The sequence below is a fragment of the Syngnathoides biaculeatus genome, chromosome 12 (genome assembly GCF_019802595.1).
Source record: "Syngnathoides biaculeatus isolate LvHL_M chromosome 12, ASM1980259v1, whole genome shotgun sequence".
Taxonomy (NCBI): Eukaryota; Metazoa; Chordata; class Actinopteri; order Syngnathiformes; family Syngnathidae; genus Syngnathoides; species Syngnathoides biaculeatus.
In genome coordinates, this window is record NC_084651.1 from 16,675,136 (window position 1) to 16,699,825 (window position 24,690).

At 43.0% G+C, this 24,690-nt stretch overlaps 3 protein-coding genes across 6 annotated transcripts in view; 1 reads left to right on the forward strand and 2 right to left on the reverse strand.

The window, feature by feature from the left end:
* The window catches only part of cpeb3 (cytoplasmic polyadenylation element binding protein 3), a 45,064-nt gene extending 39,062 nt beyond the window's left edge, over window positions 1–6,002 (reverse strand). Inside the window, exons 1-2 of one of the 3 annotated variants that reach the window (XM_061836397.1) lie at window positions 5,864–6,002; window positions 3,864–4,666 (exon numbers count right to left, since the gene is read on the reverse strand). In XM_061836397.1, the coding sequence (XP_061692381.1) occupies window positions 3,864–4,655 (792 nt within the window). In that variant the 5' untranslated portion in view covers window positions 4,656–4,666; window positions 5,864–6,002. The other 2 variants (XM_061836396.1, XM_061836398.1) reach the window with 2 other exon arrangements.
* Window positions 6,003–6,340: 338 nt separating this feature from the next.
* On the forward strand, window positions 6,341–19,008 carry marchf5 (membrane-associated ring finger (C3HC4) 5). Its single transcript, XM_061836681.1, has 6 exons — window positions 6,341–6,820; window positions 12,592–12,794; window positions 16,126–16,256; window positions 16,498–16,681; window positions 18,320–18,486; window positions 18,628–19,008. The coding sequence occupies exons 1-6, from the start codon at window positions 6,777–6,779 to the stop codon at window positions 18,742–18,744; spliced, it is 846 nt and encodes a 281-aa protein (XP_061692665.1). The 5' UTR covers window positions 6,341–6,776; the 3' UTR covers window positions 18,745–19,008.
* Window positions 19,009–20,221: 1,213 nt separating this feature from the next.
* Window positions 20,222–24,690, reverse strand: part of ide (insulin-degrading enzyme) — a 35,202-nt gene continuing 30,733 nt past the window's right edge. For both annotated transcript variants that reach the window (XM_061836677.1, XM_061836676.1), the window contains exons 21-25: window positions 22,905–23,177; window positions 22,132–22,193; window positions 21,879–21,951; window positions 21,731–21,798; window positions 20,222–20,962 (exon numbers count right to left, since the gene is read on the reverse strand). In XM_061836677.1, coding sequence (XP_061692661.1) covers window positions 20,867–20,962; window positions 21,731–21,798; window positions 21,879–21,951; window positions 22,132–22,193; window positions 22,905–23,177 — 572 coding nt within the window. In that variant the 3' untranslated portion in view covers window positions 20,222–20,866. The remainder of the gene's footprint in view (window positions 20,963–21,730; window positions 21,799–21,878; window positions 21,952–22,131; window positions 22,194–22,904; window positions 23,178–24,690) is intronic.

Genomic DNA, 24,690 nt, shown 5'->3' on the forward strand with positions numbered 1-24,690 from the left:
CCACATTTCCTGAGAGTGAGAGATTTCAGCGCATTGCGTTAATTGGTGCTCATCCCTCCTAGAGCAATTTTTCCTGGTGAAGTGTTTCAATTTTTGACCACATAGTGGTGCACGCCTGGCACATCCATCCAATTGCTACGCACTCGGGACAAGTTTGATTTAAACAATTCCCACCTTTCATGCGGATGCTGGCTTCCCCAAAAATTTCAGTGCGATCTATTTATTCTCTCCAAGACAGAAACATTTTTTTTTGTCTCTTCCACAAACACTTCCAATTCCATCACTTTATTTTTCATTTGCGGAACTCTGCTAATGTTTCCATGGTACAAATCATAAGCACTACATAAACACAAACACCATTTTCGACATGGTGGTTTCCATCATTTTTACACCTGCTGGCAACACTTCATGTGATCTTTTTTAAAATGTTTTTACGCTTAAGGTATTAAGGTAGCGCTGTTGGTTTTCAACATGGAACATTTGGGAGAGCACCGAAAGCCCAAAATGAAGTTTGAAGTGATAGAAATGGAAATGCTGGTGGAAGGGGCAAACAAACATGTTACTGAGTGACAGAAAATAAACCGACAGCGCCGATAATTTATGGGAAGCCACACACCACGTTAAAGTCGTGCTTTGTATGATTTAACCTGTCCTCAGTGCATGCTAATTCAATTTATTTTCCCCTCTTGGTTAACATTACATTTAAAACTTGTAGATCACACCGGGTGTTTTGCAAAAAAAAAAAAAAAAGTGGACCGTCAGAATTAGTGACCTAAGGGTATGATAGTATAAGAAGCATTAAGCCTGCACACATTTGCATGCACATAAATAATAAACGCATACAGTTTATATGGATATGAGTCATATAAATGCCGAGGTGAAATGAGTTTATTTCATTGGTGCATGACTCCTTCTTGCCCTTGGATCATTCAAAACATCCTATTATGCATCACTAAATAGGCAATATGTCACCATAAAGTTTATGACATTTTGAAAATGTTAACAAGAAGGGAAAAGTTGCCCATGTTGCCACACATTTTGCCTGTGCTATGTTCTTGTGTACTGGTTTGCACCTGCCCTCCAGACATGCTATTTTAAGACACGCAATCAACACGCAAATTGACTTCAGTGTGATAAGTCACATTGTGAGTGCTGAATTAAATTATGGTATTTGCATATACTGGACTCCTCTAAGAACGTGTAAAACGAAATGTGCGACAATTTTGCGTGTTTGGCAGACACGATGGAAGGTGCCCCTGATAGGTGAACAGCTCACACATATGTTTCATGAGCGATCAAGTATGTGTTCAGTTTTGCGCGAGACAATCTTTTGCTGCAGATCATGCGCAGCACGCCCACAAGCAGCCCACCAACGAATAGAAGGCACCTTCCCCCCCGAACACTGGCGTTAGGCTAGGTAGCTGGTGGGAGCCTTCTGATGGCAGGTCACAAGTTGGAAATCAATTTGAACATCAAATATTTTATTGATCATCAATCAGTCTGAAAGAAGTGTTACTTTGAAAATCAGGTGCATCCACATGTGCTTTTGTCAAAACACCCAGTCACATGATATGGGGAAAAAAGTAAGGCCACAAGCTAGCAATATATCCATCCATCCTCCATTTTCTTTGCCGCTTATCCTCACGAGGGTTGCGGGGAGTGCTGGAGCCTATCCCAGCTGTCATCGGGCAGGAGGCGGGGTACACCCTGAACCGCTTGCCAGCCAATTGCAGGGCACATGGAGACAGACAACAGTGGCACTCACAATTAAACCTAGGGGCAATTTCGAGTGTCCAATTAATTTTGCATGTTTTGGGGATGTGGGAGGAAACCGGAGTGCCTGGAGAAAACCCACGCAGGCATGGGGAGAAGAAGCAAACTCCACACAGGCGGGGCCGGGATCAAACTGGATTGGACTCCTCAGAACTGAGAGACCCATGCTTTACCAGCTGAGCCACCGTGCCGCACAAACTAGCAATAATGTGTTTAAAAAAAAAAAAGGATAGTTTTGTCTTAAAAAAAAAGCAATACAGAATAAGAGTATACAACTTCCAAGAAGGCAGTCCTACTCAAGGAATGGGTTCCTTGTGTGACCAAAGCAGCTCTACAGAAAATGTTCATAAACAACGTAATAAAGCCATCAAAAACTGCTTAGGCACATCCACTCAGAAATAAAAAAAAAATTAAAAATAAGCCTTTGGACCTTTTTTGACGCCACCCCAAAGAGATTACTCAAAGTTTGGACCATCATTTCCAGACAGCCAATCACACCTCTATACTGTGGAGGCTTTCATTTACAACTTACCCACGGCGGGTGAGGAAGAAATCTAAATGGGAGGATCCAAGTGATTGAAAAGCACCCAAGTCCAGGCCCTTGCAAATGGCGTGACTGGCCCTTCTTGAGCTTTCAGAACCTTAACGGGCACACCTGTCATGAGCTATCCGTGTGACGTTGTGTGACTGCTGTGCCCCTGCCTGCTGCTTGGCTCAGCAATTTGCTCTAGTTTCACTTCAGTAAACAAGCCAGATGACATGTGGCACCCTGACCTTGCATCCTGGTGATAACTTCTTGACCATTATGGCTGCAGTAGTGAAGCAGTTAGCTGTGAGCTGTGGCCGAGATCACATCACTGAGGCTCCCACAAAGGCCCTCGAGGAAAATAATGTGTCATCGATATTGTTCGTGGGTGAAGGTGACTGCAAAGATACCGTGCTGATAATGAGCTCCGTTAACACCTTATAAACTGTAAAATATTGTATGGCAACCATCCTCTTATCCTACGTGGACTTGTTTTCACATCCAAAAGTAATTTAATCATTAATCACAAATACATTTCAAGGACATGTGAAAAACATTGAAATGCAAGAAAGAATATTTCCATTTGAAATATATACATTAATTTAACATCCATTTCAGATACCGCTTGTCCTCATTAGGGAGGCAGGTGAGGTGAAGCCTATCCTTGGTGACTTTGGGTAAGTGGACTGGTCGCCAACATCCAGGTTGGTAAGGCAATTCCTTTTTGTTTGGGATAAACCCCCACCCTTGCCTCACTGCGAGCCAATCAAATGCCTTCCAGACAGAGACCATGTGGGCTTGCGTGACAACGAGGTTTATATTCAAAACCTAAAATGAGTTGATTGTCAGTCTTTACTGATCATTTGTCATTTAAAATAAAGTTTGTTGCGTTCCTGCTATGATGCAATCATTTACACAAAACTGCATGATGTCACGAATTTCCTCAGCCTCTCACTCTAATTTGCATAATTTTGCTGCGTAACTGCAGGTTGTTATTATGGCTTGCTCATTCTCGACACACAGCACATGGTTGAATGCACCTTGTGTCATTTAAACGTTGCAGTGTGAAATCCAAAAGAGCATATACTGAACCATTAGGGAGGTTGTTAAAGATGGATTTTTGTTCAGCGTTTTTGGGTCACTTAATCAATGGCAGTATTACAAGTGACAGTTCAGTCCTCGTCGTAACCTGTGAATCTGAACTATTCAAACAGCTCCAACTACAGTGTTTTATTCTGAAATGCTGAACCGCTAAATTAAATTTGTGATTAAATAATCCATTAAATTATATAACATGCCAATAATTCAATTTTGTAGAAATGCTTCTGCACTGTAGTTTATATGAATGACATAAACAGTGAATAGGCATTGTTATTAAAACAAGGAAAAACTGCAACAAAATACAAAAGGCAGTAGTTGCAATTGTTTAACAGTAACAGCAAATTGATGGCATGAATAACAAAGCAATATTTATGAAACTTTAAATCTGAACAGTCATCTACTATTCTCCTGTATATGATTTGCACATCTATGAACAATTAGAATTAAATTAAAGTGCGTTTACCTGGAAAGGTAGCAAACCACTGTCAGTCCTGAAGGCAGCGTCCTCATTCCAGGCCTTCGGGGTGAGAGGACCGGGTCTTGGGAATTTCGGGGGTGCAATGACATTGCTGCCGTAAGGTTTTTTCATGGGGGACATCGGACTCATGGGAGAGGAAACTCCACCACCGACGCCCACCGCTCTGCGTGGGTCCCTGCCTGCCTGCAAGCCGCTCCAAGGGTGGTTGGACCCCGTGCTCCAGCCGGCGTTTTGGTGATTATTCCAAGCCGGTGACGACGAGCCTTTCGCGGTGTTCATGGCGGTCTGATAAGCGGTTCTTTGGGGGTAGGGGCCACGGTTGGGGCTGAGCGGGGATCTCTGCTGGGGCTGCTGCTGGGGTGCGACTCCCATCTGCGGGGGGAAATTACCCCCGAAGACCGCATTGACGTGGTGTGGGACGTTCTGGAAAAGCATCGTCCCGTTCACGGAAGGTATTCCCTGGAAAAAGCTTTCGTCCGCGACGTTGACGTTTCCCGTGGTCCAAGTGCTCCTGAAAGAGGAGGACGGGGGCGATACGGGACCTTCAGGCTCCTGTGGCTGCTGCTGGAAGTTCAACCCTGGCGGAATCAGTGACTCCATCGACACTTTGTCCGTAGTGCTGCTCCCGGTCGACGGACTCTCCGACCCCGACGATGAGGAAAAGGGCTCCAGTGACGGGGTCGGGGTGGAGGAGGAGGGAGGAGGGTCTATTTGCGTTGGATCTTGCTGATGATGAGCCTGGGCTGTGTTTTTGTCCATCAGTAAATCATCCTGCATGGTTTGAGGAGCTGCAAAACAGAACATGGAATTATTATCGTTCACACTGGACATTTGCAGTGTTGCAAGTGGAGCAACTCCGTTGAGGAACTGACGCTAACGGCACCACACAAGTGCAACAAACCCATTCCAAGATCAGCCATTTAATCGAAAGCAAACATACTCCAAGACTATATCTGAAGAACTCACAGACGCCACGAATTACGCGGAGTGCTGTATATACGTGGAGGTTTCGCCACGTTGCGTTTCCCCCTTCCACGCAGGAAACTCTAAACTGCGACGTGAAATTGAACGGCGCGCAGGCATTGGACCTCCCCTGTGCTTATTTGAATACGTCAGTAAATACAGCTGCCCTTCCGTAAAGAAAAAAGGCACCTTGACCCACACAGCCAGTTACGATCCATGAATTGGCACAACTTGGTGCATGCTGCGCAGTGACGCACCGACAATGTTTTATGCACGCGCATGCATCCGGGTGTGTGATCGGAATATGATGGATGGACACAAATAGTCCAGTCCCAGTCCATAGACGCCCCGTCCCGTCTGTAAGGATTTTTTGTTCAGCTACAGCGCACTGCTCGAAGTCCGCAGTGACACGGATGAAGCTCTGGAAATGGTGCGTTTGAAATGTCATCCTTAATCATCAGTTCGACTTAAGCAGTCACGAGAAAAACGGACGACACTTGGCAAATTTCCGCAGGATAGCCTACAATTAACGGCAATTTGCACTTGCATCGACGGGCATTTAAATCCAAACGCATCAAAATACATTCAACTGTTTCAAAAATGCCAAGAAACAACAGTACAGGACAGACAAAAGTAAATGTAAAGTTTACGATTGAACGGACAATGAAAGCAACCCCAAAACCAAATGCGCACATAATTTGAGCTGTTTGATAAGAAGTTTCAGGTCCTCGCAGCAGCCTCTCATTGCACACACCCCAGCAGTTGATCGGGATTTTCTCCCCAAGAGGTGCTACAGTACATTTCCAAGGTCACCAGAACAGCCCAACTGTCGTCTTCTACCACCACAGGATTTTTGCAAAGAACGCTTTCGCACACTAACGACGTGCGATACATTGCACTGACCTGCCTTGCCTTGAAATCCCCCCTCCCTTTTTTTTTTTTTTTCTCGTGTTAAATCCATATGTGTCCCCCTACACAAGCAGCATGCACCACAGCCATTTCTCAAGCAATCGCCAAGTTACCTTTATCGGTCACCCTTTTGGGATTTGGAGGGTGAATATATTTCGTTTTGCCTCGTCTGGGTTTAGAAATGACAAACGAGCAACCCTCGTTGTTCCGAGGAAGTCAGCAGTTGCTTCAACAGCTGATTGACTGCGGCGCATGGATGATGCCGCGGTGGCTGGTGGGAGTTGTAGTTTAGGAAAACAACTGACGTGACGACACCGAATGGGTAAAAAATGTTGAATGTACAACAGGCAAACAGAAGGATGAATAAAACACATGTTGTTGTCTGTTTTTTCCATCAAAACACGTGAAAGGCAAAACACATTCCTAATAATATAATCATTGCTTAATTCGTCCATTTATTTCTTGCACATAGGTATGTATGTTGTGATTATGACTCATTATTATAAAAATGCGACAAAGCAGCTGACATATGATAATTGACATGCACTTCTCATAAAAGGTACGACTGTACTACAGCGTGACAGAGGAGTGGTGAAACTACATTTCCCATATCGGGGACAGGAAGGCCAATGCACACGTGGTCGTTTTGGTGACGTCAGACGCATGGCCGTGCTTCTGTGAGCTCCCTCACAGTCGCCTGCTGTCATCAAATCCGAGTGGAGCGGTCGCACCGATGTGGTAATATATGAGTGACAGCTTACTTGGCCATAGCAAGAATAAACATGTTTGTTGTGTTCCCCAGTGCACCGGTTGTTGCCAAGTGATAGATAGGCAGGCCACAATGAACGCGATAGAATAGGTTAGTTAGTAGCTGGCGACGCGGCGTCAACACGAAGGCCTTTGTAGCTTGCTTAGCTAGCGGCCGTTCCTGCTGCTCGTGATTTTCATTTTTTTATGTATAGCTGTAAATAAAAATAATCAGTTGTAGCAACACGGCCTCTAAACGATATCATCCTATTCTCGATAATGGCGGACGAAGATGCGGTGGTCTTGCAGCAGAATCTGGACAGGTGAGTGTACCGCTAGCGTGCTAATGGAGGCTAGTATCAAAACTGTAAAATCACAACGGTTGTCATCAATTGATAGCTAACAAGTCTGTTACGAATGTTACGTTTGTATTGAAACACAAACTTTTGATTTAATATTTCACTGCTTTGTTTATATATATATATATATATATATATTATATATATATATATGTTGTTAAGTTTGGACATGTAACTGGAGTCATCCTTTTTCTCTTGAGCAATGGCTAGACAGTTGAAGCCAGAAGTTTTCATATGCTGTGGGAAAAAAATTTCTTTTTTTTTTTTTTTTTGTCGCACTGTCTGAAGTCAAATCATACTCTCCTGTTTCTGGTCAGTCAGCATCACTAAAATTATTTAGTTATACTAAATGTCACAAAAATGAGATTTATAATTTCTTAGGAAAAAGTCAAAAGTTTACAAATACAAAAGTATAATGTCTTTAAAGAACTTGGCGAAGCTTGAAGATGTCATGGTTTTGGAAGCTCCTGATAGGTTAACTGACATTTGAGGTAATTGATAGCACATCTGGGGAGGTATTAAAGGCCACACCTCAAACACTCTGCTTCGTTGTTTGAAATCATAGGAAAAAATCAGCCAGGAAATCATAGAATCATAGAGCGCCACAATTCTGGCTGATCCTTGGGTGCAATTTCTAGATGCTTCAAGGTGCAAAGATTATCTGTTCAAACAATTATGTACAAGTATAAGCAGCATGGGAATGTCCAGACATCACCAAGCTCAGGAAGAAGACGGACTCTGTGTCACAAAGATGAACCTGTTTTGGTCCGAAATGTTAACCCCAGAACAAAAGCAAAAGACTTTGTGATGAAGCTGGTAAGAATGTGTCATTATCCACAATGAAATGAGTCCTGCTCTGAAATGGGCTGAAAGGCCATTCACTGAGAATGAAGACATTACTCCCAAAGAAACATACAAAAGACAGATTACAGTTTGCAAAAGGACACAAAGACAAATATCTTAACTTCTAGAAACATGTCCTGAGATGAGACTAAAATGGAGCTGTTTAGCCATAATGACCAATGTTACATATAGAGGAAAAGGGGGGAAGCTTGTAGACTTCAGAACACCATACCAACTGTGAAGCATGGAGGTGGCAGCATCATGTTGTGGGGCTATTTTTGTTGGAGCAGGAACTGGAGCCCTTCATAAAATAGACAGCATCATGAAAGAACATTATGTCGAAATATTAAGGCAACATTTCAAGACATCAGCCAGGAAGCTAAAACTTGAGTGCGAAAGGGTCTTCCAAATGGAAAATGACCCTAGGCATACTGCCAAAATTGTTAAAAACGGCTTGATGATAACAAAGTTTCTTGGCTTGGGCATTACAAGTCCTGATCTGAATCCCATCAGAAATTTGTGGGCGGACATTAAGAGGCCTGTGCCAGCAAGATGACCAATAAACCAGACTTGGTAACACCAGTTAAGTCAGGTGGAATGGAACAGGATTCCAGCAGAATACGGTGATACCTCTACTTACGAACGTCTCTTGTAACTAGATTGTTTACGAAATGCCGCCTCTGAAAATTTTTCTCTACTTACAAAGGAAAATTCATGATAATAAATGAAAAAATAGGTGCTGGATTCGCAACCACCCAACGTACACATCCTGTATCTTGACTTGATGCAAATTTGCAAGTAAGGATAGTGCAACCAAATATTAAATGTTATTCGATACGTCAATTTAATCATTTGTTCACTTGAAAGGTGGATGGCTTGTCCAGAGTTGTCACACATTAGATACCATGAAATAAAAGCCTGAATTCTGAACTTTGGTCTCTTATTCATCTTTTCATCTGAAAACCAAATCTGTTCAGTAGACTAAAAAAGGAATTGCAGGCATGAGCATTTCACGGAAACGATCGTTCCGTTACCGTGTCGTTACCCAGCCTGAGAAAACACGGAACCGAAAGTCCGTTTCCCAGATCTCAGGGCTTACTTTTAATAAAATTCACCCATGTGTGGAATGTAAAACAAGTTCTCAAGGAAATACAACAATCTGTATAAAACAAACCTACATGAACCCCTTTATTTTTAATGATTAAAACGCCCAGCTTTGTCAGTGTGGTTAATAAACAGCGCCGGTTTCCGCTTCTGCGCTACGCATGCGCAAGGTCGAGTTATTCATATCCGGGTCACTCAAACGCTAGTCAAACATGTCGGTTGCTAAGCGAAAAAAACAAAATGCTCATGCCTGTAAAGGCTTTATTCTGAAGTACATATAAAAACCGGTTCCCATGAGCATTATCAATGGGAACCAAAAAATCGTTTCCCAACGTTTCCCAGGACAAAAATGAATGGAACCGAAAGATCGTTTACCATACTTGCCGAAATCCTCATGCGTGAATTGACCTTGCCATTCCAATACTTTTGGAGGCTACATTACATCACGTTCTCCTTCTTTTAGAGAGTTGTGCGCTTAGCCACTATCACTTATAAACAACACGCCACCAGCTCTTATCTTCCTCAGGCAGTCAAGTTAGTTCTGCAATTGAGTTTTTAATAACTAGATGGTCAGGAGTATTTTGTTGAGCCTTTCACAATCTTTTTCATTTACCATAATTCCCGGCTTATAGAGCGCACCTGGTTATAAGCCTCAGCCAATACATTTGGAAAGGAAATACCATTTGGTACATACATACCCCACAGCTGTGTTAAAGCTGCACGTGCCCACATTGAAGCCCACATTGAAACACGAGATATTTACAAAGAAAGACGGTACACTGAGAATTTAATGCTAGCACCGCCGCACTAACGCTAGCAAGCTAAGAGTGCGGACCGATAAAAGTCCCTTCCTCGGCACATATATTCCACCGGTCTCACTCTTACCTATTCAGCTCGAGTGCCTCATTGCGGCTGTTAGAAAAAAATGCACAAACTAGCTGCATCACCGCATAAACTGCAGGGTTGAAAGCATGTGGAAAAAAGTCGCGTCTTATTGGGCGGAAATTAGGGTACTCCTGTATTTAACTTATGGTGACGTAGAGCTAAATTATTCTCCCCTCTCTTTGTCAATGCCATATCAATTTCTTCCGCAATGCGCCTCTACACATACTTCTACATTACTTTATTTAAATCAGATTGAAGCAATGTTAAACGGCGGTGGTGAATAAAAAAAAAAAAAAAAAAAATTCTACAATGTGATAGATTTTAGAACATGGTAATGGCCACTGGCAAGTAAGTTTCCAGTCCATTTTTTTTTCAACAATTGCACATATGGATTCACCCGATTTTCAAAGTAAATTATTTCAGACACTGATCAAGTAAATATATTTCTTATAGTCTTTGGCCCAATAGCTAGCAGATGTCCAACTGAATGGTACCATTTTGAAGACCAGTGGTTGACGAAAGCTTGGTTAAAGATATCACAGGCCGGAGAAAGAAATGGTTGACAGAGGGAGAAAATGATGTTTAACAACATGTGATACTCTATCCTCTAAAATTTTGCTGCAGTTTTATTTCTGGTTCATCTGTTGTCCTGTTACTTGTCTTCAGCTTAATTTCTCTTGATCTCAGCTAAATGAAAGACAACCCTGCCAAACATTGTGGCATTTTCAGCACAGTCTGTTGTTTTCAAAGTATTAAAATGCTAAATGGTCTCACAGGATGCAAGTGTGTGATGCAATATCATACATCTTAAGTTGCAGCTTTATTACAGCATTAAATTTTGGCCAAGCAACAGGCACACTGTGTTGTGAATGCTGCCCTTTGTCATGGACACTGGTAGGTCTGGACATCAAAACAGTAAATGCACTAACATTTTTTTTTGTTACATACAGCTATAATGAATGAAGCTATAATTTCTCAATTGTTTGATCTGACAGGCTAAATGTTTTCACCTTATTTTTGTTGGACCGATGCATCCTTTTTCGAGCCTAACTTATGTAGACCGAAAAGGTGAGCTATAGGTTCAGGTTTCGCATGCAGGACTGCATTTCACTGGTGGTTTATTAAATCCTGTCCTGCTGTGGTGCTAGGTTACTTGAATAGGAGCTAATGAATCGGTGAGAGCACTGTTTTGTATCCCCCCTCTGTGCCCAACTCTGCTGTTTTCACTCTTGACAGCTTTTTAGCTTTGGAGTCACAGATTTTCTGTTCCAATATTTTTCTGATGAGGTTGGCTTGCCTCAGGTGATCTAAAAACTCAATGATACTAGGTGAGAGACTAAATCTCCTTTAGACCTATTGTAACCCCACTGAGAATTACAAAAGTACTTCTGTCTGTTACTATTTACTATATTAAGTGACAGCCCAAAAAGGGTGATGTTGAGGCGCTAAGATAGTTCAATGGATGAATAAAGAGCTAAAGTTTACTTTGGACTTAGATGTACATGTGGTAGTTAGCTAGGTGTGCCACTTGGTGCATAAAATCATATTCTTCTGCATGATTGCTTCAGTCAACAATTTGGAAGCTACAGGATACGTGGCATTAGAATTTAACAAACAATTTTGCCACTCAGAATCTTGAATTTGCTGAATTGAGCAGGGCAGATGAAGTCCATTAATTGTTGAAGCTTTGTAGGTGGAATTCTTTTGTGTTCATGCCTGATGTGCATCTGAAGTTGCTTTGCTATTCTGGTTCGATGTTTTTATATGTTGAACTTCATAATGCGCTACATTTGGGAGATTTTTGGACTGCTGGTAGGTTAGTCTAGCACTCGCACTCTACAAAACCACAGTTGTAACACGTGCAGAAAGTGACTTGCAGTGGTCCTGCTAAAATTTAGCAGGGACGTCCCTGGAAAAGAGCTTGCTTGGATGGCAGCATACAGTCCCACCAGAAAATATTCACACCACTTTTTCTACATTTTGCTACATTACAAGACTTATTCTAAAACTGATTTGAGCATTCATCCCCCCCCCCCCCCCCCCCACATCCAGTGTCGGATCGCAGGGGCAGTGTTTTTAGCAGGGACTCCCAGACTTCCCTCACCCCAGCCACTTCATGCAGCTATTCCTGCAGGATCACGAGGCACTCAGACGCCACCTGGGAGATATAGTTTAGTGTGTCCTGGGTCATCCCCAGGGTCTTCTCCCGGTGGGATGCGCCCAGACGTCCCCCCATGTCATTTTGACTATCATGGAACAAGACAATGACCCAAAATACACTAACAACTTAACAATGGACTTCATCAAGGGGAAAAAGTGGAAGGTTTTGGACTGGCCTAGTCAATCACTGGACCTCAACCAAATAGAGCTGCATTTTCTCTCCCGAAGAGGAGGCTGAAGCAAGAAACCCCAGAAACAAACAAGAACTAAAACAGGCTGCAGTAAAGCCCTAGAAAACCGTTTCAAATGATGCAACAGTCTGGTGAAGTCATTGGGTCGCCAGCTTGATGCAGTTACTGCAAGTAAGGGTTATGCCACCAAGTATTAAACGTTATGCACTTTAAGTTAGTCTTTTCCTATTCTTTTACTTACTTAAAAAGTGGGTGGCTTTACACAAAAGGTGCTCTGTCCTCAGTTATTCAACACATCTAAATATAAATACCATGAAATAAACGCTAGAGCTCTGAAAATTTCTTATATTCATCCTTAGTTACTAAATCAAATGTCTTCAGTATTTAACAATCACAAATAAAGTCTAACTACCTTGATCTGTTGATCTTGGCATGCATATGTTTGTCAGCTTGACCTTTATGTCAGTTTTATGGATGTTTGAATACTCTTTTGATGTGGATTCCATCCGATGCTTCATCTTCATCAGACGTGTCATTGTGTATTTGTTTTAGGAGCTGCTGGGTATGCTTCGCTACAGACGAGGATGACCGCACAGCAGAGTGGGTGCGTCCATGTCGCTGCCGGGGCTCAACTAAATGGGTCCACCAGGCCTGCCTTCAGCGCTGGGTGGATGAGAAGCAGCGTGGCAACAGCACGGCCCGCGTAGCCTGTCCACAGTGCAATGCGGAATATCTCATTGTCTTTCCTAAACTGGGTAAGTGGCACATTGGCAACAATCCAAGGGGCTGGTGGAAGTAGCTGCAGGTTTTAAAAAAAAAAATGCATAAGCACTAGCTTTTCTTTTTGTGTGGTAGCGTTATGTTAAGCGTCTCTGAGCCATAAGTCGTTGATTGTAGATGCGATCGATCTATCAATATTATCATGTGATTTTTTTTTTTTTTCCCCTTTTTTTTTTTTTCCCCCAAAACACCAGCTATGATTTTCGGAGGAGGAGGCCCAAGCCTGCGTAACTTAAGCGAATCTCCTTAAAAGCGATTTTTTTTTTTTTTTTTTTGGGGGACCTTAATTTCCGCCAGTCACGTGTTGATCATGGGTACAGGGTTGTGGTAACAATAATGTCTTGAAACACATTTAAGCCTAATAGTCCACACTTGTCACTGAATTATTTGTCAGCCACAGGGCCACTCAAATTTTCTCTTCAAAGAGCAAGATGCTGCAATGTGAGACGAGAACTGGCCTCAAGACAATGTTGTCGGCACGAAGCCTGAAAGGTTCATTTATATTTATAGGGACCAAGGCTGTGCTGTCACTCAGTCAGGTGCTATAAGCAGAAGGTTCAGCTCGCTTCCTTCGCCCCAGTAAATAACCTGGTGCATGTGATATTTAGCACTTGGCTGGAAGCTTGCTATTTTAAGATGAAAGTGTTTATCATCAACCAGATTATTTGGTGCGAAGGACCCCGAGGAACTCATAATTACTGCTCTCCCAATGTTAACATTGACAAACAAAATTTAAAGCTCTTATTTGAGGTAAGTGATGATGTTCAAAATCTGAATTCCATTTCATTTTTAGTGAATATGAGCTCTTGGATGGATTATTGTATAAAGAAATATTCTAAAATTTCTTGATTGATAATTACCCTGCCCATAAACACTTGATATCGTATTACCTTGGCGATCAGTGCACCTCACTTGACCTCATTTCAGCCAGCATCAACGGATTAATTTAATTGTTTTTTCCCTTTGTTCTTTTGACACCAGTTTTCTTAAAAAAGATGGCGCTAAGAAAAAAAACATGATCGGAGAAGGATACAGACAGAATTTTACATGAGCAAGCTCATTCGGACCAGTCAGGACTCCTGTCCTTGTGAATCCAGTGTTAAATTGTATTTCAGTACCATGCCAGTTGTTTATTTTGGTAGATTTCTCCTTCCTGTTTTTCTTTTTCCTATTCTTGCTGGATTTGGGTTTCACCCTTTTGTGAACAAAGACTGGAGATATAGATATTCTTGAAGTGGTGTGCATTTGAGTGCTCGGCTGATTGACAAGGAAGAGCAATGAGTGATGAAGTACTGAGTTTGGTGAGTTGGAAGTAAACTGGGTCAAGTAGGAGCTGATAAAGCAGCTCATCAAAAGCTGAGCTGAGAGGGCTGTGATGCTGCTTCTCGTAAATTGAATTGTGACAGGATGTATGGCATTTTCTTTAGAAGAGAAGTAAACTTTCACATGGCTAGTGAAACGATACCTCATGACCAGTGAGGAAAAGCAAGTACCTTCCATAATGGTTTATCATAGTGCCAGCTGGCGGCCTACATTTGATTATTAATTTGAAATTTCACCTGTCAGAGTGCTGACGAGGGCCAATTATTTCAAGTTATTTTTTATGTCTTGGTGGCAATTCATGCTGGAGAAGATGCCGTAAAGCAACTCCTTTTGAGAGAATTGAGATATTGTAAGACTTGTAACAGTTCAGCCGCATCACTACTGCACTGTTGTACATTTTACCTTGCTGATGGATACACAGCCTGTTGTTGAGTGACTATAAGTCCAAATGATAAAATTGTCCTTGTTTGACTCCGCATGGTATGCCTTAATCAGTTGTCAGTGTAATAGCAAGTTCACAGCATGCTGATACTGATGACAGCTTTCAATTTAGGGGATAGAACTCAAGAGGCGGGTGGGAGTCTTTCTCCTGTCAGGGTTACTGCCAAGCTCGTCTCATTTTCCACAGGCGCCCCACTGTGAAACCCCACAGCCACATATCAGCTCTTCTATTTACCCAGCTTTTGTTTGTTGTAATAGAAGTGCGGCGGAAGGAGCGATGGAAGTGGGTCGCTGAGTAGCCATTTTGCCGTGTGGCAGCACTCCCCATCAGCACCTGCTGCAGAGCCAAAGCGAGCCGATCAACACTGCTCAGAGGACAGCGTGTCCTCGCTTGCTCCGCCTTTGCAGTCACTCCGCACATGGCAACAACAGCACAGCTGAATAGAAGGAGGCGACTTTATTGATCACGCAGCGGGAATTCAGCGCCAACAGTCTAACAAATATGCACATGCAGACACAGATAACACAGAAGCACTGCAGTTACTACCCCCCCCCCCTTTTAATTATCTTAATTACGAAATCAGCTGTCAGTGGATTTAATGAAATTCTTGGCTCTTTGTCCTGTTCGTTCGTCCGGATCATGAACGGGCGACCCAATTTCCTCTAGCCGTGGCGGGGAGAGAGCGGAAGGCATTCCTACGCTTTCATCAAAATAAGCTGCATAAATGCGCTCAAGCATCACGAGATCATTCCGGAACTACATTTAAAGAGAGGTGTAGTGAATCTGGGAAGTTGCAAATGACTGTCAGGAGATGATTTTGCAATAAAGCCGCATGTTAAAGTGCATTGTCACCGTTTTACAAGAGTCCAATGTTTGAGGTCCTTCTGCAGCAGTTGCGGGGAGAGTGGCAACTGTGGCCAGTACTTTATGGGTAACACTTGGTCTGTTTCTGTAAACACAAAGTCTGTCTCATGGCCAAAAATAATCCCATAAATTCAGAATAGCCCTCTCTCAGCACCTGTAAATGTTTTCATGTATTTCCTGTGGCACCTCCCTTCCCACACTTGATCTGCCAGCAAATGTAAATGTTGGGGCTGTTGATTTTACACTTGTTGTAGCATTTCAGGTTCCACATCAGAATAGTCATTTGGCCATAACATTAAGAACACCCAGTGGTGTTCATTCTGTGTTCTTTCCTGGATGTGGTTGAATCATGAAATCTTTTAGCTGAAATGGGAAACTAAATAACCTTTTAGAAAAACATCTTCAAAATGGCCCAGTTATTGTCCAACTTACACAGGTCATTAGATTTTGGAAGGACGGATGGATGTTTTCATAGTCATGCTCAAATTGCAAGATTAAAATAGATTTGCTTATGGGGGGCTCATTTTTCCCCCTAAATCCTGAATGTGTTTCCATCAAAGCTGGACATTCTCCTTGCAAAGGCAGAATAATTTTATAGCGCTTGCGTTTGATGTATTGTCCAAGTAGTCATAATGTTGTGATACTCCTCATTGAGTTCTTATGTTTTTCTCAATCAGGCCCTGTGGTCTACATTTTGGACCTGGCCGATCGACTCATCTCGAAAGCCGGACCCTTCGCTGCGGCTGGCATCATGGTGGGGTCCATATATTGGACTGCTGTCACGTACGGTGCCGTCACAGTCATGCAGGTCTGAATAATGGACTCAAGTGCAAGTTGGCTGTTTAAACCATGAAAACCCTTTTGCGCTTCTCTCTTGGTTCTTACTCTAGCTGGTATTGCACCGCTTTTGTCATTTCAGACAGTTGGAGACCTAATCGCTTGTCAATTAAATTGTTCAATAGATCTCAAAGAATCACGGTGCAATCATGAAAATGGAGTAAAATGCCCAGTGGAATACAATGTGGTTGTTTACTTTGTCCCATCTGCAGGTGGTGGGCCACAAGGAGGGCCTAGATGTTATGGAGAGGGCTGACCCTCTTTTCCTTCTCATCGGCCTGCCCACCATCCCCGTCATGTTGATCCTCGGCAAGATGATCCGCTGGGAGGATTACGTCCTGCGCCTGTGGAGGAAGTACTCAAACAAGCTGCAGATCCTCAACAATATATTTCCCGGTCAGCATGCACTGTCCTCCCTTGTCCTATCAGGGTACCCTTTATCGCAGACTTTTAAATTGGATGCATCACATTTTACCGTGGGACTTTTGCAGTCATTTCCCCACGTGAACAAATAGGAAACCAAAGAAGCATAACTGGCACATTCATGCAACGGCCACAAGAAATACTTAACATAATATTACACTCATTTGCCGAGTCACACGTCACTCAACAGGTCCTGCTTTTTAGAACCGCGCACATTAAGTCACAACTACTACAGTGTAGAATATCAGGATAGCAACACCAAGGGGACAAAAATAATACAGCGATTTCAGAAAGGATTCCTAACCCCATCAATCTTTCCGTTATATTGCAGCAATTTGTCAAAATCATTCAAGTTCATTTTCTTCCCTCTATGTACACCGAGCACCCCATATTGAAAGGAGAAAATGGAATAGCTGACATTTTTGGAAGATTTACAAAAAGGGGCAAAACTGAAATATCCCCTACCCGTAAGGATTCAGACCCTTTGCTGTGACACTGGTATTTGAAGTCAGGTACTGTCTATTTCTTTTGATCGTCGTTGAGATGGTTCTGACGCCTTGATTGGAGTCCAGCCGTGTTTGATGATGCTGGTTGGACTTGATTAGGAAAGTCACACCCCTGTCTGTATTGGCATATATAGATCAGGATTTGGGGAGCATTCCAGGGAATTACTGTAACTCTGTTGGCAAGCAACTTGGCAAGCTACACTGTCTTTGTTCACGTTGTGGGTGGAATATATAAAAAAAAAAAAAAATGCATTTGTTTTCTCTAGTGCTTGTCCTGGTTATGATGACGGCACAGCTGGAGCCTCTCCAAACTGAATTTTGGGCCAGAAGTGGGTTACACCCTGGACTGGAAGCCAAATTCAAATAACATTTTACACTCACATTCCCGCCTCTAGACAATTTACAGCAAGAGTGGGCAGGCCTGTCGGCCGCAAATTCGTACGTAAATTTGACCTGTTAAGCCGACTGACGAGCATGGACAGAACAGGTTTACACTGGAGGCTCTGAGCTGAAAGTGGATCTCAGAACCTCAGTATCATGCGTTAGCAAATGCGCTCACCACTAATTCCCGCCATGCTATCCCAAAGAAGCCAAAAGCCAATCATCTTTGCTGTGCATCAGGAGGAATCAACACAGGGCTCTATTCTCCTTGTTGCGGGGGCCCCGGACATCCACCTGGAGGGGGGCACACAACAGGCAGGCCTCGCACATCGCTATGGTGGTTAACATTAAATTTGCCTCATGGGATAAATAGTGTCCATTCCCCAGCATTGAGATAGCAGAGGAATATATGGTTTTGTTGATCATTTATGGGTTTAAAGCCCATCAGTTTTACAGTAAACTGACCAGAAATGGCAAACAGCTCGAAGCAAGTATGCGGTGCCTCTTATTTGAAGGAGTCTTGTTTCCTTAAGAAGTAATACATTAAAGTGTGTTGTAATAGGTTTAAATGTGTTTAAAGAATCTGGGATTGGGAGGAGTCCATTTGAAAAAATGATTCCTGATGATGTGTCGAAATCAGATTTTCACCTTCTAACCGCCCACTGGTTATTCTCTAATTTCATCCACCGTCAAGCTAAGTTTTCCATTGCGTGCGTCTCCACAGGGATTGGCTGCCCAGTCCCTCGCATCCCGGCCGAGGCCAGCCCCTTGGCCGATCACGTCTCCGCCACTCGGATCCTGTGCGGCGCGCTTGTGTTCCCCACAATTGCCACCATCGTGGGCAAGCTTATGTTCAGCAGCGTTAACTCCAACCTGCAGAGGACCATCCTGGTGTGTGGAGCCACACACACACACACACACACACACACACACACACACACACACAGAAGTAGAGTGAAGTGTACTGTACAGTTGGTTTATACATTTTTTTAAAAAATTATCAAATCTCATCAATTTCCATTTTCTTCACAGGGGGGAATTGCCTTTGTGGCCATCAAGGGGGCGTTCAAAGTGTACTTCAAACAGCAGCAGTACATGAGGCAAGCCCACCGCAAGATCCTCAATTTCCCTGAGCAGGAGGAAGTCTGAGGACTTAAGCAAATGTAGACCAACGGTGGCCGACATGGCAGTCACAGCGTTGGAATCCCGCCATTTGGTTTTAAACCTCCGATACTTCACTGCTGAAAATGGACAACACAAACATCCACTCCAGAGAATGTGTGCAAGCATACCTACAGCGGCAAGGACTCTAATACTTCAATTGTATTTTAAGGAGAAGAAATGTAAGGCATGTCTAAGTAGGTTTTATAATAATAAATTGTTTTAAAACATTTACTGGAAAAGTCCCCTTGACCAGTGTTTGGGGTGTTTCTATTTGGAGTCACTAGCGTTTGGGATGTTTGAAAGATAAAATGTTAACAATTGGAGTTCAAACACAACCAGGAAGCGTGATGTGACTTATTTGCCAGGAATCTAACTTTGTGCTTTTCCTCCTCATGCTGCTCCCAAGAGAACAATCTGAACAGACATTTTGTTTTCAGGCCTTGGCACCGTTCACCGTGATTGTCTGCAAGTCTCGTAAAAACAATCACATCTTCTAAAATTAAGAATTTGCACCCAAAGGGACGTAAACGTGGACACGCCGGTCCCAGGGGAACTTAAGTGAGGATACAATTTTGATGAGAAACATTTTTGTTACATGATCAACTATTACAAGATGGTTGTCACTGTCGGCCCACCAGAATGTTGTACTTGGTCACGCGTCTTCAAGACTTGTGAAAAATTGAAAAGGCTCATTTATGCATTTACTCAGCCTCCATCCAACCCCACTGACTGAAATGTTGCACATTTAGGAATGTCAACTGAGTAAAGTGTGAAAGAATTGACAGAGGCTTGATATATTTTTTTTTTTTTTACAAAATCATGAGTGGAGCTGTGGCCACAATAAAAGCTGTAAGTTGCTGTTTTCCCCTCAGAGATGGTCCATTCATATAACTTGGTGAAGACACTTTGGAATATTTAACTTGCATGCGTAAGCTTGGCTGGCTTTCCGTGCAGTTTTTTGAGTTCATTCTATCTGTTCTGTGAATAAATGTATTTTTCCAATTACAAATGGTTGTGTTGTAAAATTTACTTTTGAAGACAGCAGCATCATGTACAACAGGGACTATACGGTACTACTCACTGGGCACGTAGAGCATCTCACATAGCTGTAGCTAGCTGTATTAGCTTCCCCTCCTGGGATTTACAAAAAAGGAAGTGAATTGGGGAATTTATCACATTTAAATCTTAACATTCAGTTGGAGAACAACCAATGGAATACATATAAATTTTTCCAGAAAAGTTACAAACTTCAACTCGGTGCTGAGTTCTCGTTCAATGCAATTGATGCTAAATTGACTGAAGGGTTTCCATCTGGAAATGATCATCACAATTAAGGTATAAAGTGTCAGGCATCTGGGGAAGATTTTCCACAGCTCAAAGTTGCGCTGACATAATCCACAGTCCTAGCCCCAAGGGAATCTCCAATAAACAATTCTTCACTCAACAAACCTAAAAAAAAAAATTAGAATTTTAGCTCACATTTATTAAAATGAACAAAATAATGGAGATGGCAATCCGATAAAACTTTATTTGAATCTAAAACTGAAGGTTTTAAAAAAAAAAAAAAATCAGATCATCAGTCCCCCTGAGATATTTTTTGTAGTATTTAAAGTGGAAATTAAAAATAAATAAATTTTTCTATGGGTGAGGTTCTTCAAGGTAAGCTGATTAAAAATACCTCATCAAAAGGGTCCCACCATTTTACCAGGTTAAAAAGACAACCATACGAGGTTTAAAAGCATCGCGCCGAGGCAGATATGGGAGGGACATGAGTGAGTCAGTCTTTGTCGGGTGGTCGTCCTCTACAAAAAGTGGATACAGGACTGTGACATCATTTTGAAGTGTTGCATCTCCTGTTGAACTCCAACATGAGGCTCTACCGTTAATCACAGCTACGGTGATCTGTGTATCTATTACACCCCCCCCCCCCACCCTTCCCAAGGTTCTCCTCCTTGTGGATCCAGCCTGCGGCGCACACGTTCATATGTACTCGACCAAACAAACACACACTCTCATGCAGGCACAGTCAAATCCTCATCCTCCCGATGTTCCGTGACGGCATACGTGGATCCTTCGTGTGGATGCGTTTGCGGTCCGGCTTGCCCGCTTACAGTTTGGCTGCCATGAAGTTGATGTGAGGCCTGACCAGAGGGAAAAGGGGCAGACTCCTCTTGAACTCAGTCATGTCCCGGACCAGCGACGGCTGTAGAAACAAAGCAACAGTTCCGCTTTTGTAGAATCTCTTTCAGACAGAGCGGCGTTGTTGTCATGGTAACACAAATCTATTCAATCAAGCTGAACGTCCACACAAATGTTCCCATGACCAACTCAGGTGGTGATGAAAATAGACGACAAGAATTCATTTGCAGTCTGATCAATTTGGGTCATCAGTCGACTCGGTTCATTGAACCTGTGTGTGGGGGTGTAGGTTTGTTTATACTGGGCCTAACAAAATAGAATAGACATCAGTTCCGACACTAATTAAAAAAAAAAAAAAAAGTGAGGAATATTAGGGATTTACTACTAGTACGACGACGACTACTACTACTCTTGCACGCAATAATTCCCTGTGTAATATGTCACAACAGGCTAGCAATGAGGCAAAGAAGCCGTCAAAAACCTTTGCCACTCGGAAAAAGATTACCCCAAGATTTCATCATCTGGATAAAGAGAAACAAGGGCAAACCTCCCACAATTTACGTCAGCATAACGGTGACTCGTATATTGAATCATTTGTTTCTGTGCTGGTTCATAAAATTGTGTCTTCATGTAAAACCCATCCGTGGCACACAAATGGTAGGAAACTGTTGCCCTACAAAATCAAAAAGTCAAATAAAAGTTTATGAACAACATTCAGTTTTAGGCAAACAGTTTTACACCGCAATAGCAAACAGAGTGGTCATGTATCTGCACTGTCAAAACGTTTTTTGAGAGCAAATATTTGTATTGTATAGCGCTGTTAGGACGTTACCTGGGGCAGAGAGGGCGCAGGAGTCAAGGTGACATCATTCTGAGCAGGAAATTCTCCAACGAGGGGACCTGGGAAATACACATTGAGGTGAGCCCAGACCGGCTCCAGCGGTGGCCTTCCCGTCGATCACGTGACGGTAAATACTCACAGGTGTCCATCTCTCTGGATAGCACGTGCACTGACATCTTGTGTCTTTTGGGGGCGTCCAGGGTCAGGCGCTCCTTTTGGGGAGGAGGCACACAAAACGTGAAGATGACAATAAAACCATGTTAGCGCTTGACTGTCTTGTCGAGGGGGATTTTGCACAAACGGATCTGGTTTAGAATTTCATAAAAGGTCTCTTAATTTTAAACAGGGGAAACCGATGGCAGGTGGAAAAAAAAAATAGTTGATCTACTTACACGGTAGAATTGCATAATGTCGTCTTTAGTTAGCGTCTTCAGGTGGGCCACCTCAATATTATCTGCCACACAAGACAAGGGCAGGAGTGTCATTCAAGCACAGTGTTGGTGGTCCTGCAGTCATTTTGCCAAACATTGGGTCAAAGTTTACAATGGGTAATCGCTCCACCACAGTCAAAAAGGGGGTGGCCAGGATCAGGGATGAAGAACGAGAGCCTGCTTTGAGTGACCTCTGTCCGAGGCAAAGGAGTGACACCATTTTTAGACGTTAACCCTGTTGTTGCTTCCTGGACAACCACTCTTTGACCGAGTTGTAGGCTACTGAAGTACCAATAGAGATTTTGCAACCTTTTGAAAATGTTTAGTCATGGTTTCTCTTCCTATGCAAGAAACTGAATCACAGCTCTCTGCTTCTGATCGGCGTCCAACAGTGACATCACTCCCAAAATGGCTCATGTTTTGTCCACTTTACACTTGTGCTCCCTCCTATAGCTGCTGGTATGAGTAATTTATCACCATCGCTTCTCAACATTCTGGCCATTAGACAGATTTGCAGTGAATCAGGAGCCTCGACAAGCCACGCCAGCGCAGCTAGAGGGCGGAAGGAGGTGAGGGGGATTAGATTTCTCTCCGCCCTATTGAAACGGCCGAGAAATGTACTCCGGCTAACACGAGCAACCATGTGAGATATCAAAAGTGGCTCTAAATATATTTGACTCAAATGGGTTTTTAATGTAGCAGTAAGGTGGGGAGGACCATTTGAATAAGCTCACCTCGATCAAAATTATACTGTTGGGAGATGATCTCTCCCCAGTGCTTGGCACACTCCGCCGACAGCTTTTTGGGTTTGTCCAGGCGGCGAATGGCAAGAGCTTGGATGTGTTTCTGAAAAGCTTCCTCGCTCATCTCCTCCACTGATCTCTCCATGGAGCAAAGGAATGCCTCGATGCGGCTCTCCAGGTAGTGCGGCGCCTTTTCTGATTGGATGATGAAGCGAAGGCCTTGGACCCCGTTGGCCCGCCTAGGACCGCTGAACACGATGTAGCCTTTGGGGTGCAAAGCAGAGCCTTGGTTAGACCTCAGATTAAAGCAAGGTTACCGTCAAACAAGATGCTTTAGGAAAGCAAACCCTCATCTGGCTTCCATTTTTCCACCTGGTCTTTTATCACAAATACAGAGGGTGCAGCATACTTTTGTTCCATTTCTATGAAGGAGACAGAATTTGTACACAAGCCGGAACACGCCGTAGTCTACCACTTACCTACATAAACACGATAGTAAAGTCATCATTACTGCAAATATTTGAGGGAAAAACACTTCTTGGCCATGAATATAAAATTAGCCACCGAAAAACAGAAAATATGTTATTTCTAGCAGGAGAGAGGGGACTTCAAAGTTATTTATTTATTTTTTTTGTAAAAAAGCGTGATCTGAATATTTCTCTTTAGGACCTACTAACTGGTACACTGAGATTCACAAGATTTTTGTTCAGGGCACTGATAAAAGAGATTCCGGTCAATCAAGTGCCTCTGGTTGTGAATTTCTCCATGGAGCGAACTTTCGTTTTGTGCAAAGTGCACAAAGATTCACTTTGTTCATATCTTGGGAGTACCATTCCGTAACAATTTAAAAAAGGGACACGCAGTCGTACAACAGTACCGGAAATGGCACGCGACGCTTTACTACAGGTCTACATCCTATAGCAAAGCGACAGTCCACAGACAGCCTTTTCACAGCATCTGACGGCACTCGCTGTTCAAAGGTATAACTCGGGAGAAATGTAAAAAAGTGGAACTGGAACACCGTTATCGTCGAGTGGAGTAAATATGGCGCAACGGTGGTGCTATAGCAGAGGCTGCGAAGAGTTACAGGATGTTACAGCAAGTACTGGTTCCTTAGTACATGCGACAATATTCACCATTATCTTCTTATGTCTGGACTATGCTGCAGACTGGAAAGGCAGAAAAGCCTCATCTCACAAAGAAAAACATTTAAGACTGGTTACATTTTGGAAAAACAAACTTCAAATTTCCAAAATGGTCTGATGAAACCAATGTTGAATGTTTGGTCATTATTCCTAAAGGTATTCTTGGTACAAACACAAGACTGTCGTCACCAACCAAAGCTGCAACGAATCATGTTGGTGGGGGCAATAATGCGTTGGAGCGGTTTTGCTTCAGCTGGAAATGGGGCCTTTGTCAAGGTGGATGGAATTACGAACAGTCCAAAGAGTAATCAGCTGAAGGTACAGAGAACCAAATCTTCCAAGCACACATCCAAATGAACGATAGAACAGTTTCAACAGGAGAAGGTTAAGGTTTTGTTTTGGCGTAGACCTGAATTCCGCCAAGTGCCTGCGGGGTCATCACAGGAGGGCTGTGCACAGGATATAGATGCCTGTGCAAACTGACAGTTGGAGGAGTCTTGCAAAGAGTGGGCAAATATTGCAACATCACGATGTGCTAGACTGAATGACTCCAACCTAAAAAGCCAAAGGTGCTGCAACGAAGTGGTGCACTAGTTTGTGGGTCTATATATTTATAAAACCAGGTTATTGTG